Source organism: Lissotriton helveticus, chromosome 3_1 (assembly GCF_964261635.1).
Source record: "Lissotriton helveticus chromosome 3_1, aLisHel1.1, whole genome shotgun sequence".
NCBI classification, from domain to species: domain Eukaryota; kingdom Metazoa; phylum Chordata; class Amphibia; order Caudata; family Salamandridae; genus Lissotriton; species Lissotriton helveticus.
The window spans coordinates 355,682,222-355,698,440 of NC_136061.1; the positions used below are offsets into that span (position 1 = coordinate 355,682,222).

The 16,219-nt window shown below is 46.2% G+C and overlaps 1 protein-coding gene across 5 annotated transcripts in view; it reads right to left on the reverse strand.

Moving 5' to 3' along the window:
• The window catches only part of ANKRD13B (ankyrin repeat domain 13B), a 478,086-nt gene that overhangs the window by 157,115 nt on the left and 304,752 nt on the right, over nucleotides 1-16,219 (reverse strand). For all 5 annotated transcript variants that reach the window (XM_078680038.1, XM_078680040.1, XM_078680037.1 and 2 more), the window contains exons 2-3: nucleotides 14,346-14,481; nucleotides 1,499-1,623 (exon numbers count right to left, since the gene is read on the reverse strand). In XM_078680038.1, the coding sequence (XP_078536164.1) occupies nucleotides 1,499-1,623; nucleotides 14,346-14,481 (261 nt within the window). The remainder of the gene's footprint in view (nucleotides 1-1,498; nucleotides 1,624-14,345; nucleotides 14,482-16,219) is intronic.

Below are 16,219 nucleotides of genomic sequence, written 5' to 3' on the forward strand. Positions count from 1 at the left end.
TTGTTGTATAAAATGTATTTGTATGCTTTTATGATTTCTCCAGATAAATCGAATAAAGCTAAATTTGATTTGATTTGAATAAAACACTGTCCAATACCCCTATTGCATTAGTGAGGGGATGCTTTTGAACATCACCGCAGCTCGAAAATGTATTCTAGCACAACTGTATGGCACTTGTAATAGCACTGATGGGATATCCATCATGATCATTAAAGACTACCAATCTGCCAAACTCTAAATCAGGCCCTTAAAGCAACACAGCCAACTACTGGCAGCAATGGTCACAAATAAGCATTGACAAAACTAGAACATATACAATATATTAGCACAGTCTGGTGGTCACAGTGCTCATGCAATCAGTTGGCCGGTGTCAGGGCCGAACTGGGCACTGAAACCAGCCCTGGCAAACTGCTCGGCCGGGCACCCTGGGTGTGGAGGGGGGTGCGGCCAAGCTGTTTGTTCGAGCCGGTTTCGCCGATATTGTTACAGGGGGCCGATATTGCAGGCCCCCTGTAACAAAAACGGCCCCCCAAAAAGGCAAAACGGGCCCTCAATGCTAGCGGCCCACCGGGGAAATGCCCGGTGTCCGCTACGGCCAGTCCAGCCCTGGCCGGTGTTTGCAAAAGTCATAAAATGCATGCGCCTGTCACTTGTAGAATCTAAATGCAAAAATGCACTTAAAAAGAAAAGGCTTTTTTCCAAGGGTCCTCTGCAGACACACAATACAAATAATTGTATTATGAGCTCTGAATAAGGGCACACAGTATGTTTTCTACCAGGCCTGAAGCAGACCAAGCTTGGACATGCATGAACCAGGGTCAGACTGGCGCAGTGTCCGATGGGCCGCTTTGACAGATCAGAGTGTGGGCTGGTTTTTTAGATATTTTTGGACAGCTTTTCAGACAGGTGTGCTGATTTTTATTGTTGATTTCCCTGATATTTCACTTTTTTACTATAAGCTTCGCTATTGTGGGCCGCTTTTATTTTGGTGGTCAAGCCTTTTTTTGTCCCAGTCCATCCCTGGCATGAACTCAAATATCCACAACTACTCTCCTTTCATGAGCCAAATTATATATTTTTTTATCGTGAAGCAAACGCACAACAAACACTTTACTTGTTTCGCACAAGCTGCCAAGAGTTGCACGTACAACACACACATGACTCATTAGAAGAACTCTGGAGTCGCCAAATCACAGAGATAAACAAGATAAACACACAGAGAAACACAAACCTCAATCTCAGATCCAAAAACATGAGAAGCAACTGAAATGTATCATTCTTGGATCCCTACAGCTAATGATCCTCACACAATTCACAAAGAATGCCCAAAAGGTGTACCCCTATACATAGGTTTGACCCCTCCGAATACTACATCCGAACTTCAGGCACGGAGGAGGGACCAGGCAGGGAAGTGAATGGACTGGAGGAGAGAAGACAAGATAGAAGGACAAGAGACAAAGTGTCCTTGACTGCGGAAGGGAGCAGGTGCTGCACTCACCTTGCGAAGCTTTTCAAGGAGGATCGGGATACCAGCCAGCCTCTTGAGCACCCTCTGAAAGTCACGGTGCCGCAACACCAAACGGACCAGCTCCAGGTCCCGTGTGCTGACTGCCTCTTGGAGCACTGCCAGGAAAACAAGCAAGTAACTGAAGAGACATGGCCACTTGGACACAAAACCATATTTATACATTGTCCACATAGCACACATAGCCTGGAACTATTCGTGCCCTCATCAGTAACCTAGGGCCTTTGAAGACCTTTAAACTATCCCAATGTGTACGGAGTCGTTTCAATAATAATTCAGTGCTTATTAAGTCTCTATGTTCAGTGTCTTAGGTAAGGCATGTTTCTAATGTTTTAAACTCATGTATCCAGTTTGTCATTGTTGCACCAGCTCCATTGTGCTTATCGTTGGAAGCGAGAGCGCTCAAGCCTATAAGGCAATCATTTTTACCCTAGTTAAGATTACTTTAGGATATCAAAACCTGATGTTTTCCATTTCATTGGTGTGTGCAGCATGTACTTCCACATAGCACTAAATGTGAATCCTCCCTTGTCCTGATGAAGACCCTAACCTGAAGAGCTACAGGGGTCGAAACTTCGGCAATTTATCAGCTTGGGACTGCTTTTCAATATCCAATACTCTTGACAACACATGGACATTTTCATTTTATGTTACTATATATGTGTAAGGCTTTTTCTGGACAGACAAAGCAGTGGCTAAGCTTTCTGTGGAGTAGCAGGTGCAGTGGCACCGGGGTTCAGAGACCTGAGCAAGGCCCACTGAGCCCTGATTATTAGTGTATTTTATAATACATCCAGCAGCCATGGGGCTCATTTCCTTCCTTGCACCCGTGTCCTTGACACACTGGCAGAGTTACTGAGGAAAGCTCTATAATTTGTAAATTAGTTCTTCCTTCTATCATTGTTCCACTTACTCACAACTCACATGACCCGCATTGACACACCTTAACACACAGCACTGATTGTTTATTTTGCATTTCTTGATTATGTATCAATTATAGACATCTAATTTGACTGTGAGTTTCTCAATGTAATTGATTTATATGTAGATGGCGGATATGACTGTAGTATCCTGAATTATTCTGATTAGTTCTATTAACTCAGTAGAACCATTGTTGTATTTACTGCCTTTCTATCCTGTAGCCTCATTAGTGATTCTATTGTTATCCTAATGAGTGTAAGAGTGTGAGTTCATGCCATATTAAGAAAGGTGGTGGTTCTTATGAGTTCATGGAAATGGAGAACCCACAGCAATGTTCTGACCCTTCACTGTTTAGACAACTTTGGGGGGAATTTGCAAAGGACGTTTAGGGGCGCTGTTTGTGTTTGATTATTTTGAAATGCTGTAGAACGTGCTAATTATGGTAAAGATTTGGGAGCTTTGACAATTGAACTGTGAATCTCTGTGGGGCTAAATCAGTACTAGCATCATTGATTGTGTTACTGCTGTGTGATGCATGTAAATTATACTAAAATATCCTCTTCCACTCCCTCATTAGGAATTTGTGACCCGGACTTTGCCTAGATTCAATACCGTCTTGCCATTTCGATTGGTAATGTTGTTGGCGCTATTGCTGTGTGATAGCGAAGTGCCTTGGGAGGACATATTCCCAAGGAATATAAGCTTGTGCCCCTGGTTTATACTAAAGCCCAGCTCCAATCCTGAGTGACCATGAATATCCATATATAACAATATATCACAACAGAAGAGTGACTCAAAGAGCAGACTGTAGGCAATTGCTCTGAAGAAGACTAGAAGAGAAAAAGGAAACCAAAGGCTCCTACGAAACGTTTTAAATGTGCATAAGGGATAATAAGCCCGTCATCTTTGCACATTGTTATTCTAAAATAACTATTTCACCATTAACAAAGGCTTAAACATTTATTTATTTTTTGGGTTTTTTTTTGTAACTTGATACATCCTAAATGATGATGTATGACATTTGTTGCTTAAATACTCAATGAGTTGACATCTTCTCGAACCTAAGAAACAAAGCACTTCCATAATGTTTGTTTAAATAACCTGCATTCAGCCTGATGTTGTTGATGCTACAGCACAATTAAATGTATGCCTTTTTTTGCAGGTTTTATCAAAGGTCTGTGAAATCCACACAAGATCACCGGGGTAGAACCGTGAGTTGTACCTCATTGTAGTGTTCCACAGGTTAGGGTGCGCCTTAGTGTGCGCATACCGCCGTAGAACTTGATATAGGTCCTGATGAATGCTTTGCTAACAGCACTTATAAGCAGAAACATGTTGACCGCTTCTTAATAACACTTAATAATCGGATGCTGCCAATTACTTTACAGAATTAGTTTACATCTGTCTCACGCTTTTAATGGTATTTGGCCAGCCTTAAATAAAATAGTGGATGGGTTAGTGCCAAACACCTTTTAACCATCACCTTTTTCTCACTTCACTACCTACGCACACACGCTTTTGAACATCCTGTTCCGCTGTACCACAGGCGTGGAAGCACACCAGGGAAGCATTCCGCTTCTCTGGTGGAACCCTATGATGAAGCATGTCACTGACCAGGTTGGTGAGTGAGGGTTCTTTTAAACACATTGGTTATGCCTTTGGTTTCCTTTTTCTCTTCTAGTCTTCTTCAGAGCAATTGCCTACAGTCTGCTCTTTGAGTCACTCTTCTGTTGTTATATATTGATTTACAGGGGGTATAAGAGTGCCTTTCTCCCTCTCTCTCTTTTTGTTGTAAGGGCATTAATATTCATATGCAGGATTATTTTCCTGCAGGCGAAAAGTGAAAATATTCAGAGGACATATGCAATCGTTGATAGTGAAACCCTATAGAAACTAGCACCTAACCCGCTATCACCAAATTTGTATGAATAGTGGGAAATGTCCCAGAAATGTGTGCACACATTATAATCAGCCACTGTCCCGGTGCAGTCCAGACAACTGGACTGTCGTCTCTTTCCTGACCTTGGAAAGAGTCGGCATCGCGTTCCTGCTCCCACGCTTAACTTGGTGTGGAACTGTTCATTGTATTCACTTTGGTCCACCTTAATTGAGTGAGACCAGAAGATTTTTCTTATGTGAATGTATCTTGTAAGTCTGATATAGACCCCTACGATACAGCATCCTTTTATTAAATTCAAACTATATATAGGGTGATCCGGTTGTCTTCTCTACAGCAACACCTTTATGCTGTTTATATTCTATCTCTACGGACAGCTTGATTCCATATACTAAGGAGCGCCTCACATATTCCCTGAAGAAGTCCAATTTCTTTGGATGAAACGCGTTGGCTGATCTACTTGAACAGGTTTCTTTGATAAGTCTAATTACATTTTTATTAAATAAAAAGGATGATGTAAAGAACAACCTTGGACATAGATTTCATAATTGTGTGCAATAGTTCATAACAAGGTGCACCGTTCGCTCTGCTTAGTTCATATTCAGAGGACATCACTAGAAATCTTATCCCTGAAATGGGTTCTTGATTATGACATCTCAGGACAACATATGGGGAAATAAGCATGTGGCTTTGAATATGACATCATAAGAATAAATTACATGAACAAGTGACCCTTGAGTGGCGTGACCTGCCTCATTTTTACTAAAGTTTCTTCTCCCCATAAAATATATGATTGCAGTGCCATGCATGCATTTAAAAACACAGCACAATTTGGAGGGTTATCAGTAATTCTCTTCTTACTCGGAGTGGGCTTTGATCACTAAATAGGTTCCATACACAGTTTTTTCAAAAACAACACAGTGTCAATAGCTCACGTAAATATGTAGTTATAGTAGCTAGTTTTTCATAAGGCACCTCAAGCTACACCATGTGTAAGAGCTGTAACAGGTCTTACTGAGGTTATGTGATGTCCAGCACAATGTGATGCCTTCTTTGAATGGTACAACCATAACGTTGCATTAAAAATACCATTTCAGTATGGCATGCTAAAGCTTTTGGAAATACAAGCAGTAGCGAAGTCAATACTTCGAATTTCAGCTCACAATTCTACAAGCATTAGTAAAGTTGCTGTTTTTTTAATCTCTCCCACGTTACTTCTCCTTCTTCCCTCTTTTTTACCCCCCTTGGGTGTAAGGGAAGTGAGGTGTATTCCCGAACATCCCTTTCACCTATTTATAAAATTAGTGTATTTCCCCTTCCCTGTTCTTTTTAGGTCGAGGACTGTCGCACTGGTAGCAGTGGGCGGAGCTCGAGATTTAATGTTTCTTAGAGGGGGCTTGGAACCCGCCCCTCTTCTCCATTGGCTGGCCTAGTAAATGCTGGCCAGCCATTGGAGGAGAGGGGCATCACTCGGTTCAAGCCCCGTCTTTTTCGGATTCGGGGGCGTTTTTTTAAGCTTCTTTCTTGTTTTCTTTCTCTCCTCTTCCCATTGGCTGGAATTTTACCTTCCAGCCAATGGGAAGAGGAGAGAACGAAAACCACGCCCCCGAATCTGCAAAAAGATGCTGGTTTCTCCGAGGCATTCCTGCCTCGCCTCGGAGTAACGTGGTCGTGTGGAGCGCTCCTCTCGAAGTAATTTCTGCCCTCTGTTCTCTCGTTTTTCTTGCCCTCTGTTCTCTTGTCTCGTTTTTCTTGCCCTCTGTTCTCTCGTTTTTCTTGCCATCTGTTCACTCGTTTTTCTTGCCCTATGCTCTCTCATTTTTCTTGCCCTCTGTTGTCTCGTTTTTTTTGCCCTCTGTTCACTTGTTTTTCTTGCCCTATGCTCTCTCGTTTTTCTTGCCCTCTGTTCACTCGTTTTTCTTGCCCTCTGCTTTCTCGTTTTTAGTATTGGCGGGAGTCGCCAAAGTCCAACAGTCGCGGAGCCCCCCCCACCTATCTCCTCCCTCCCTCCACCCCGGGCGGGGATTTAAAGACATAACGCGGGGGCATCGTGGGGACCGTTACCGATTTCAGGTCCTGTGGGTTTGATATGTATTAGGAAAAGGGCGGTGCACCGGGACCCGTCCTGGGCCTTGTCGAGGCTTAGGAATAACTTGGTCCTGGAGCGAGGGTGCTCGTGTGTGGCGTCGACCGAGCATGCTGGAGCCCCGACACTTTGACCCCCGCCCCCCTGCTGATAATATTGGGCTGTTCGCAGGGCATGCGGCACCCTCGTGGCGCACAAGATGGGGCGGACATAACCCCCCCTCACCACCCCTTCCGATAATATTGGGCTGTTCGTACCGATGTCGGGTCCTGTTGGTTTGATATGTATTAGGAAACGGGCGGTGCACCGGGACCCGTCCTGGGCCTTGTCGAGGCTTAGGAATAACTTGGTCCTTGAGTGAGGGTGCTCGTGTGTGGCGTTGGCCGAGCATGCTGGAGCCACGACACTTTGACCCCCCGCCCCCTCTGCTGATAATATTGGGCTGTTCGCAGGGCCCGCGGCACCCTCGTGGCGCACACGATGGGGCGGACATAACACCCCCCACCCACTACCCCTTCCCCTCCCGCCCCCTCTGGAAACACCAGCGATGACGCCGGACACTGTGGGCTCGCAAAGTGCGACCTCGCTGGCCGGAGGAACAGAGCGGTGGCTACCACTCGACCCCGCTGGTGAATACCCTACCACCACCCTGTGTGGAAGGCAGAGAGGGTGGGGGTGTGGGCAGAGACTCGCGGGCGTTGCGTACGGCGTTCTTTGCCCCCCCAGGTATAGGACTGTGTCCCAAGGTGGGTGGCCACGAGGGGTGAGGCAGCCTGGTACAGGGTTGTTTAGTTGCGGGTAAGACTGCAAAGGGTCCGGTTCGCAGGACCCTCCCGGAGACACGGGTGGTCCAAGTTGCAGTCATGTTGCAGGCCGCAGAGCAGGGTGTCGGTGTGGGGCTCTGTGTGTGTGTGTGTGTGTGGGGCTCTGTGTGTGTGTGTGTGTGTGTGTGAGGCTCTGTGTGTGTGTGGGGGGCTCTGTGTGTGTGTGGGGCTCTGTGTGTGTGGGGGGCGCTGGGTGTGTGGGGGGCTCTGTGTGTGTGGGGGGGACTCTGTGTATGTGTGGGGGGCTGTGTGTATGTGGGGCTGTGTGTGTGTGGGGGGGGCTCTGTGTGTGTGGGGGGGCTCTGTGTGTGTGGGGGGGGCTCTGTGTGTGGGGCTCTGTGTGTGAGTGTGTGTGGAGCTCTGTGTGTGTGTGACTCTGTGTGTGGCTCTGTGTTTGTGTGTGTGTGTCTCTGTGTGTGTGTGGGTGGCTCTGTATGTGGGTGTCGGTGTAAATGCAATAGGTCATGCATTTGCGAGCGATTAAGCTATTGGCATTGTGAATGACAATGCCATTTATTTAACGTTTAAGCTATTGGCAATGTAAATGACAATGCCATTTATTTATGATTTAAAAAAAAAAAAGTCATGGGCAATGCCAATAGCTCTACCTTTAATAATGCCGCAACCATTGCATTGTAAATGCTTGTTTTATTATGGGGGCCCTTTCTATATCTCCCTTCAGCCTCTTAACCCTTTACATACCCAGCCTCTATATCCCTATGTATCCTTCTTCGTTTTTTACTTCAATTTTAAAATATGTCCTCTAGATGAGATTCTCTATGTTGTCCACAGTTTTTTTTTTAAACGGTAGTTTTTTACAACTTTTTAAGGAACTTAATGTCCCCTCGTCTTAAACTGCTCTAGGTTTTTTCTATTATTTCCCACAAACTATATTCTATTCTCTTGTTTTTTTCTCTAAATAGGTTTTCGCTACTTACTTTCTCAGCAATCTGCTCCTGTTACTTGATTTTTTTTTTTATTGAATTTACAGCTACGGAAGAGAGCGTCATTAATTGGCCTAGTGGTCTCTGACTGCAAACCGGAGCATCAGTCACTGTCAGGTTCCATCGACCCATTGTATGACCCTCTCAGCTTCGACTGACCGCTGTTTCTCGAAATGCTGTCGGCCCATGGGTCACGTGCTGCAACAAGAGCCTGCAACGGGGACCTAAAAGGCATGATCTGAAGAAATCCATATGTGCCAACTAGATTCCATCAACATCCGGCCAGGCGCTGCCTAACTTGTGTTGTTAATAAGGCCACCAGCTACCTGGGGGGTCTGGTAGAGGCAAGCACGTCTGAACCTTCCTTATCCTTACTGGACAGACAGGGTTGGGGCGAGGCACACACCGAAATGCTCACAATAATATTCCTTTTAACAGTCTCGCCTTTTCCCTCTTTCGTTGCTGCTCTACATTGCACTCAGTACTTGTTTCACGAGGTTGGCCACTCGATTGCCTTTATGAAAAATGTAATTCACGTAAAATACAAAATAGCACATTTATAATTTTCTATCGGTAAAGTCAGATTGTGGGTGATGTTGCCTCATTAATTTGTTTTCTCAGTTGTCACATTTCTTAGCAGGCAGTGTTCATGTGGTGATGGTCTTATTTTGGTGGCACGATAGATTATAAGTAACAGCACTGTGATATAGTTCAGTCTTTTTGTGGAACCATCCTGTTGAGGGTTGTGTTGTGTGCACACTTACATGATGTCGTTTGTTCTGATGCTTGATTACTTCCTCCAAAAAGCGTCTGTGGTCTTGCAATGGGTATAAAACGGCTTCACAAATGTCACTACTTGATAACGTTTGTATAGCAACAACTTTGAATAATCCTCACTTCTAGGTGCGTATTTTTAATAATGCTGAACATGAATTAATTATGTCAAGTGAAGCACATAAGAATTGTTGGTACAATGACCGATGGAAGTCTGTCGTCAATAGTGGTGTCCAAAGTTGGCCCAGGGCAGACTTTGAGCATACATACTTTATTTTACATAGGATTGTAAAAAGGAGACATTTACATAGTCAATTCCTCTTCGGGAAATCTGGCCACTCTGGACCCACATTGGACGCCCTTGGCCTGCAAATGTTTCTGTTGTAAGAATATGCAAGAAAAGCCACTGACTGGCGTCCAGGGGAAATGGGAGGTTCTCCCACATCTTTATCAAGTAGGGGCCAGTAGGACCGAGATTTACTCTCCTGTCAAACTACCTGCTCTGTGACTTACTCTTCCTCAGCCCTGCTGGTCTTTCAAAGACAGCTCTTGGTTTCCCTACAGGACAGTCTGCATTTGAGCATGAAATGTGTAGAGTGGCATGGGATGGAACCTAAAGAGTGAAATTATTTATTTATTATCATTAGCAAATCTTTATTTCGGCTGTAAGCCATAAAAGAGCAATAAAACATAGCATAAACATTAAAATCAAACAAGCATGCGCCAAAAAAGCAATAACACCTGCCTCGATCAAACATGCATCATAAAATATTGGATAAAAATTGATGTAGCCAAAACATTTCAGAAACTCAGTAAAAAGAGTCACAAAGGTGAACAAAAGCAGTCTTGGTCAGTGAATTCTCATGCTGCTGGGTGCATAGAGGAAAAAAAAGTTTATAACGGCACCCTATGCTTTAATAAAGTACAGATACGGTTATGAGTTACAAAGTCTCAAGTGCTAGTGCATGAGGGGGAGCAGAGACACTGGGAGCACCCTGTGCCGTTGTGATATCAGGACCCGCATTAAGCTTGGACTTCATGCGCCTAGTTCTCTCCAACATCAGACGGTAACGGGAGACAGCAAAAACAATGCTTTGACTTGTGTCCTATCTTAAAATACGAAGAGCCTCACATGTTTTCTAACCCCACCTCTTTACAATGTTACAAATCAATGTCCATTCAGGAGCATATATATACACACTCACACGTTAAAAAATAATTCTTGTGTCCTCAATGTCACTCTCAACAGGCACATGTGCAAGGCATGGAGCTGAAAAGGGCCTTTGTATTGGCTTGTGCAGTTTCTGCTAATCTCAGCAGTGTTAAAGTAGCCTGAGAAGGGCTTGGTACCTACCCACCCTGCCACTCATATCTAAGTGAAAACAAGCATTTGCAATGCAATAGGTCTCGCATTATTAAAGTTTGAGCTATTGGCATTGCTAAATAATGCAACACCAATAGCTTTTTTTGCAGTTGGTGTTGCAATATTTAGCAATGCCAATAGCTCAAACTTAATTAACCCAAGACCTATTGCATTGTAAATGCTTGTTTATGTCTGGCATTACCAAGGCTTACATGCCAGTCCTTCACAAAAAGTGCATTAGGGAAACGGGGTAGGAGCAGCTACCTTAAAAAGGGAGGTCACTACAGCATTATTTTCGAGGGCTTTGTGCCAAGGGACCGGGAATTCCAGATGCCATAGTCAGCAGCTGCTCCATCATCAAGTAAACCATCTCCCCCCACTCTATGAGGTGCGGGAAGCCAAAGGTGGATGATCCAGACCTATTTCTAGCAGGTGTTCTGCCAGGGCACTTTTAGAGGATTTTCAATTACTACCTACCTATAAATGAGGCCCACGGTCTCACAAACCTGCAAACTTTTAAGAAGGGAAGCTTGTTTTGACTGTATCGGCAGTCAGACTTTTCATATTTAGAATGGTCAATGAGATTTCTGTCCCAACTTCCATCAGAGCTTACCCATGTGCACAATCTCCACCTTTGTCTTGTTTCAGAATCCACTGATGATACAGGCTTCAGATACAGAACTGAGTGCTCCCTCGAGCTTGCCATGGACAATGCATAAACGTGCCTCTCATTCTGAACACTGAGTTACAACAGGCCATGCCTTCTCACAGCACTCTAGTGGAACCAAGCGCATATGAACAATGAGGCTGATAGCAGAGTCCAGTAGATAAACCAAGAAGTATCAAGGCCTTTTCTTGACTCTCAGAAGCTCATGGTCACCTGCTGGGTGAGCAAGTAGAAAGCTTATCCACAATCTCCAATCGGCTCCTACATTCCTGAACCAAACCACATAGTTAAACTCTCATGTGATGCTGACAGATCTACCCGATGATTGGTCCTTCATGAAAAGTCATCCACCAATCCGGTAAAGTTGACTCATTACCAGGACCACTAGACGTTTCTGAAAGAAATTTTTTAAACATTACTCTGCTCAAAGGCAGACCCTATGCACAGGTTAACTGTTGACCTTTCAGTAGCAGATTGCTGCATTCAGGTGTTAAACTCTTACTTATATGAAGCAACTTTCCCCAAGCCAGGATCGATTGGATACAAAATAATGAAATAATACTATAACAGACAGTGTCACATTATGTTGCATAATCTGGCTTTTGTAGACACATAATTTTGTGAAGACAGCTACAAACTGGCCCTCTACTGTCATACAATGTCAGTGGGCCTGACTTCTCTTAACCACATTACACCTAGACCTTATGCTACGAAGACATGTGTTCCTTGTATACAGCTCTCAAAATGAGGCTGACAATCGTCTCCATGAGAGTGATAGAAGGGACGTGGTTTGGAGCAGGCTCCATTGAGCGTACAAGGAGGACCTTTTCAAGAAGGCAACACATCCCATCAGTGTATGCATATGCTGAAGGAGTTTGGTCATCAAATAACTGTTATTCACAATACAGTAAAACATTCCCAGATTAGTATAGCTAGAAGATGGGTACTTACTCGAAGCCTTTATTTCCTGATAGTCATTCCAGATAGTGGATAAATATTACTGCATCCTTGTTTCAGTCACATCATCAGTAATCAACACCCATCTGTGTGTGAAGCATTTCTCTCAAGATGACAGCAGGGCGAAGTACCAAAGAGAAATACTGCATTCGTTCCCTTCACCTGTATATAGAATCGGATTCTCTAAACCGAGAGATCCTTTCTAATCATTACAAGTAACCTGGCTCATTTTGAGTTTAGTTGGAAATGGAGAATCCTAGACCACAATCATGAAGCATCTGACAGTGCCTAGCGGAAGCCATGAACATGAGGAGGGTTGGCACAACTAGCCAAGTGTATGCCTTTATGCTTGACAGCAGTGCACCGACTTAGCATAGAAGCAGAGTGAACTCTATGAGGGATATAAAGTATAAAAGGAGGCTATAGGAGAAGCAGTTTGGTTATCCCTGCTGAACGTGAAGGCCCGTTACTGGGAGATGTTATCTGACCCTTCAGATTCTAATGAAGCAGCCTGTAAAAGCCTCAGTGTTTGAGGAGATTTGCACCACTTATGTATACAGGCAGCAGATGTGTTCCCAGTAAAAAGAGATGTCAGTTTCTTCAAACCACTTGCAGGCATCACTTCCTAGTACAGAAGGAAGAACTGGAGTACTTTCTGTAATGTGTTAAAGAGCTGAGGCGGGTTACACTGGTGGACACGGAGGAAGGAAGAAGTCTTAACAGAACTTTATTTAGGCCATTTGGGGAGGAGGGCATTTACCTCAAGAAATCTTTTGTTGACTCCGGCAGGACAGCCTGCTATGCTTAGGAGGCACTGCTGGGGAGACAAGGTACTTATTCTGAAATTCAGAGGGGTCTGTTCACGACCTGCATTTTGTAGTATGTTAAGTAGTAATACAGGAGTAGTACCCACTTACTACAAAATGCTATTCACAAACCGATGCACCACCGTCACTCCTATCTTTCCTATGTGGAGCTCAATGCCAAGTGGAGGAGATCTCCACCCATAAGCCTACGTTTTAGTTTTAATGTGGGAACAAGGGAGATTGGCAGGAAAATGGGGAATATTATTTACAAAATGGGAGGGGTTTAGGGAAAGTAAGGAGAGGTTTAGGGAGGAACAGCTTTTGTGAAACATTCTCGGCACTGTCTGACATTTTTCTACCTGCAACGCTTAAATAAACAATACAGCATATGCAGACTGTGAAATGTCACAGGCAGAAACACCAAGGAGAAGAGGTCTGCGGCGCACCCTCGTATACAAAAAAAAGAGACACAGGAGCCAAACACCATCGAAAGTGAAAAAGGCAGACTGGGAAAGCTTGCATTCAATAATAGCAGTGCACGATCTGCTCAAATAAAGCTGACACTACTCTTCCAAATAAAAACGGAAGAACTGCACAGCAAAAACAAACAAGAATGAAACTAACCGGACTCCGGAGGTTTGGGGGGAGGTGGGGCCTTGCTGCTCCGGGGTTTTTCACTGCTCAGTGCGATGCCTCGCTCCTACCTCAGACGCAGCTTCCCCCTGACGGTCTCGGACCTGTCCCCAGTGGCCGGCTGTGGAATTGCAGCCCCTGCGCCAGCAGCAGCACGATTTCGGAGCCAGGAAGGGAGCACGCCCACGCTGACAATCTGCGCGTTCACAGACCACAATCTGCGCGTGGCCCGGTCTGTACTCCCTTGCAAGCCGTCACGGTGACAATACATTTTGCTGGTGGGAGCGCTTCGCGCTCCAACACCAGCGAGCCCTAAAAAGGCTACTACCTAGCTGTCCAGCCGTTGTGTTATGAGCAGTGAAGCTAAAACCTGCCTTTTATAGCCTCTGTGGTTCATAGCAGTAATGGTGGGCTAGCACCTGTCCACCTGCTGTGGACCACAGAAGTGAAAGGGGGCCAGCACCTACCTGTCCAGCCTCTGCAAATCCAATCAGTGATAGCAGGCTAGCACCTACATGTCCACGCGCTGCGGATCCCAGCAGTGAACGGGGCCAGCATCTACCTGTCCAGCCATTGAGAATCCCAGCAGTGAATGTCAGGCTGGCATCTACCTGTCCAGCCACTGCAGATCGGATCAGTGAAAGGGGGCTAACACCTAGCTGTCCAACTGCTGTGGATCCCAGCAGTGAATGGGGGTACTAGCACCTACCTCTCCACCCGCTGCGGATCCCCATAGTGAAAGGGGGTTAGCACATACCTGTCCAGCAACTGCAGATCCAATCAGTGATGGGGGCTAGCACCTACCTGTCCAGCTGCTGGGGATTCCAGCAGTAAATGGTGGGCCAGCACCAACTGTCCAGCCACTGCATTTTCCAACAGTGAACGTGGGCTAGCACCTACCTGTCCACCCACTGCGGATCCCAGCAGTGAAAGGGGGCTAGCACCTACCTGTCCAGCCACTGCGGTTCTCCCTGTTGACATCAGCGCCATGCTTGAGGAGGACCCTGGCACACTCGAGGTGCCCAAGGGTGGTGGCAAGGTGCAGGGGTGTGCGTCCACGTGGGTCTAGCAGATCAATTTCTACCTGCAGGGAAAGAGAACAGAGAACCATTGTGAAAAGACCGCTTCCTGTCCGCAGATTCTACAGAGCATGAAAATGCACCCTAGCTAATCCAACACATTGCAGAACTACTAAACTTCCCTTTCTAGAAGCAGCTCTTTTCAAGCATGCTTTTGCCATTTCACAGCAGCAAATCTATCAACAAGCATTTACAATGCAACGGTCTCGCCTTTGCAAAAGTTAGAGCTATTGGCATTGTAAATGACATTTTATTTTTGTGTTGGTTTTGAAAACAGATCAAAAAATAGGATTGTCATTTACAATGCCAATAGCTTAATCTCTCGCAAATGTGAGACCTATTGCATTTGCACCCACACACACACACACACAGACACACACATACATAGATGTGGTGGAAGTGGTGGTGGTGGATCTGGTGGATGTGGTGGTGGATGTGGTGGATGTGGGTGGTTGGATGTGGGGGTGTTGGATGTGGTGGTGTTGGATGTGGTGCTGGATGTGGTGGTGGTGGATGTGGTGGTGGAGGATGTGGTGGATGTGGTGGTGGAGGTGGATGTGGTGGTGGATGTGGTGGTGGTGGATGTGGTGGTGGTGCATGTGGTGGTGGATATGGTGGTGGATGTGGTGGTGGATGTGGTGGTGTAGGATGTGATGGATGTGGTGGTGGAGGTGGATGTGGTGAATGTGGTGGATGTGGCGGTGGTGGTGGGTGTGGTGGTGATGGTGGATGTTGTGGTGATCGTGGATGTGGTGCTGGATGTGGTGGTTGATGTGGTGGTGGATGTAGTGGCGGATGTGGTGGCGGATGTGGTGGCGGATGTGGTGGTGGATGTGGTGGTAGTGGATGTGGTGGTGGTGGTGGTGGGTGTGGTGGAGGTGGATGCGGTGGTGGATGTGGTGGTGGATGTGGTGGTGGCGGTGGATGTGGTGGTGGATGTGGTGGTGGTGGATGTGTTGGTGGTGGATGTGGTGGTGGATGTGGTGGTGGATGTGGTGGTGGATGTGGTGGTGGATGTGGTGGAGGATGTGGTGGAGGATGTGGTGGTAGATGTGGTGGTAGATGTGGCGGCAGATGTGGCGGCGGATGTGGTGGCGGATGTGGCGGCGGATGTGGTGGTGAATGTTGTGGCGGATGTGGTGGTGGATGTGGTGGATGTGGTGGATGTGGTGGTGGAATGTGGTGGTGGTGGTGGATGTGGTGGTGGTGGTGGATGTGGTGGTGGTGGATGTGGTGGTGGATGTGGTGGATGTGGTGGTGGTGGATGTGGTGGTGGTGGATGTGGTGGTGGTGGATGTGGTGGTGGATGTGGTGGTGGTGGAAGTGGTGGTGGATGTGGTGGTGGATGTGGTGGTGGTGGATGTGGTGGTGGTGGTGGATGTGCTGGTGGAGGATGTGGTGGTGGATGTGGTGGTGGTGAATGTGGTGGTGGAGAATGTGGTGGAGGTGTATGTGGTGGTGGATATGTTGGTGGATGTGGTGGATGTGGCAGTGGTGGTGGATGTGGTGGAGGTGGATGTGGTGGTGGATGTTGTGGTGTTGGATGTGGTGGTGGCGGATATGGTGGTGGATGTGGTGATGGATATGGCGGCGGATGTGGCGTTGGATGTGCTGGTGAATGTGCTGGTGGATGTGGTGGTGGAATGTGGTGGTGGTGGTGGTGGATGTGGTAGATGTGGTGGTGGATGTGGTGGTGATGGTGGATGTGGTGATGGATGTGGTGGTGGTGATGTGGTGGTGAAT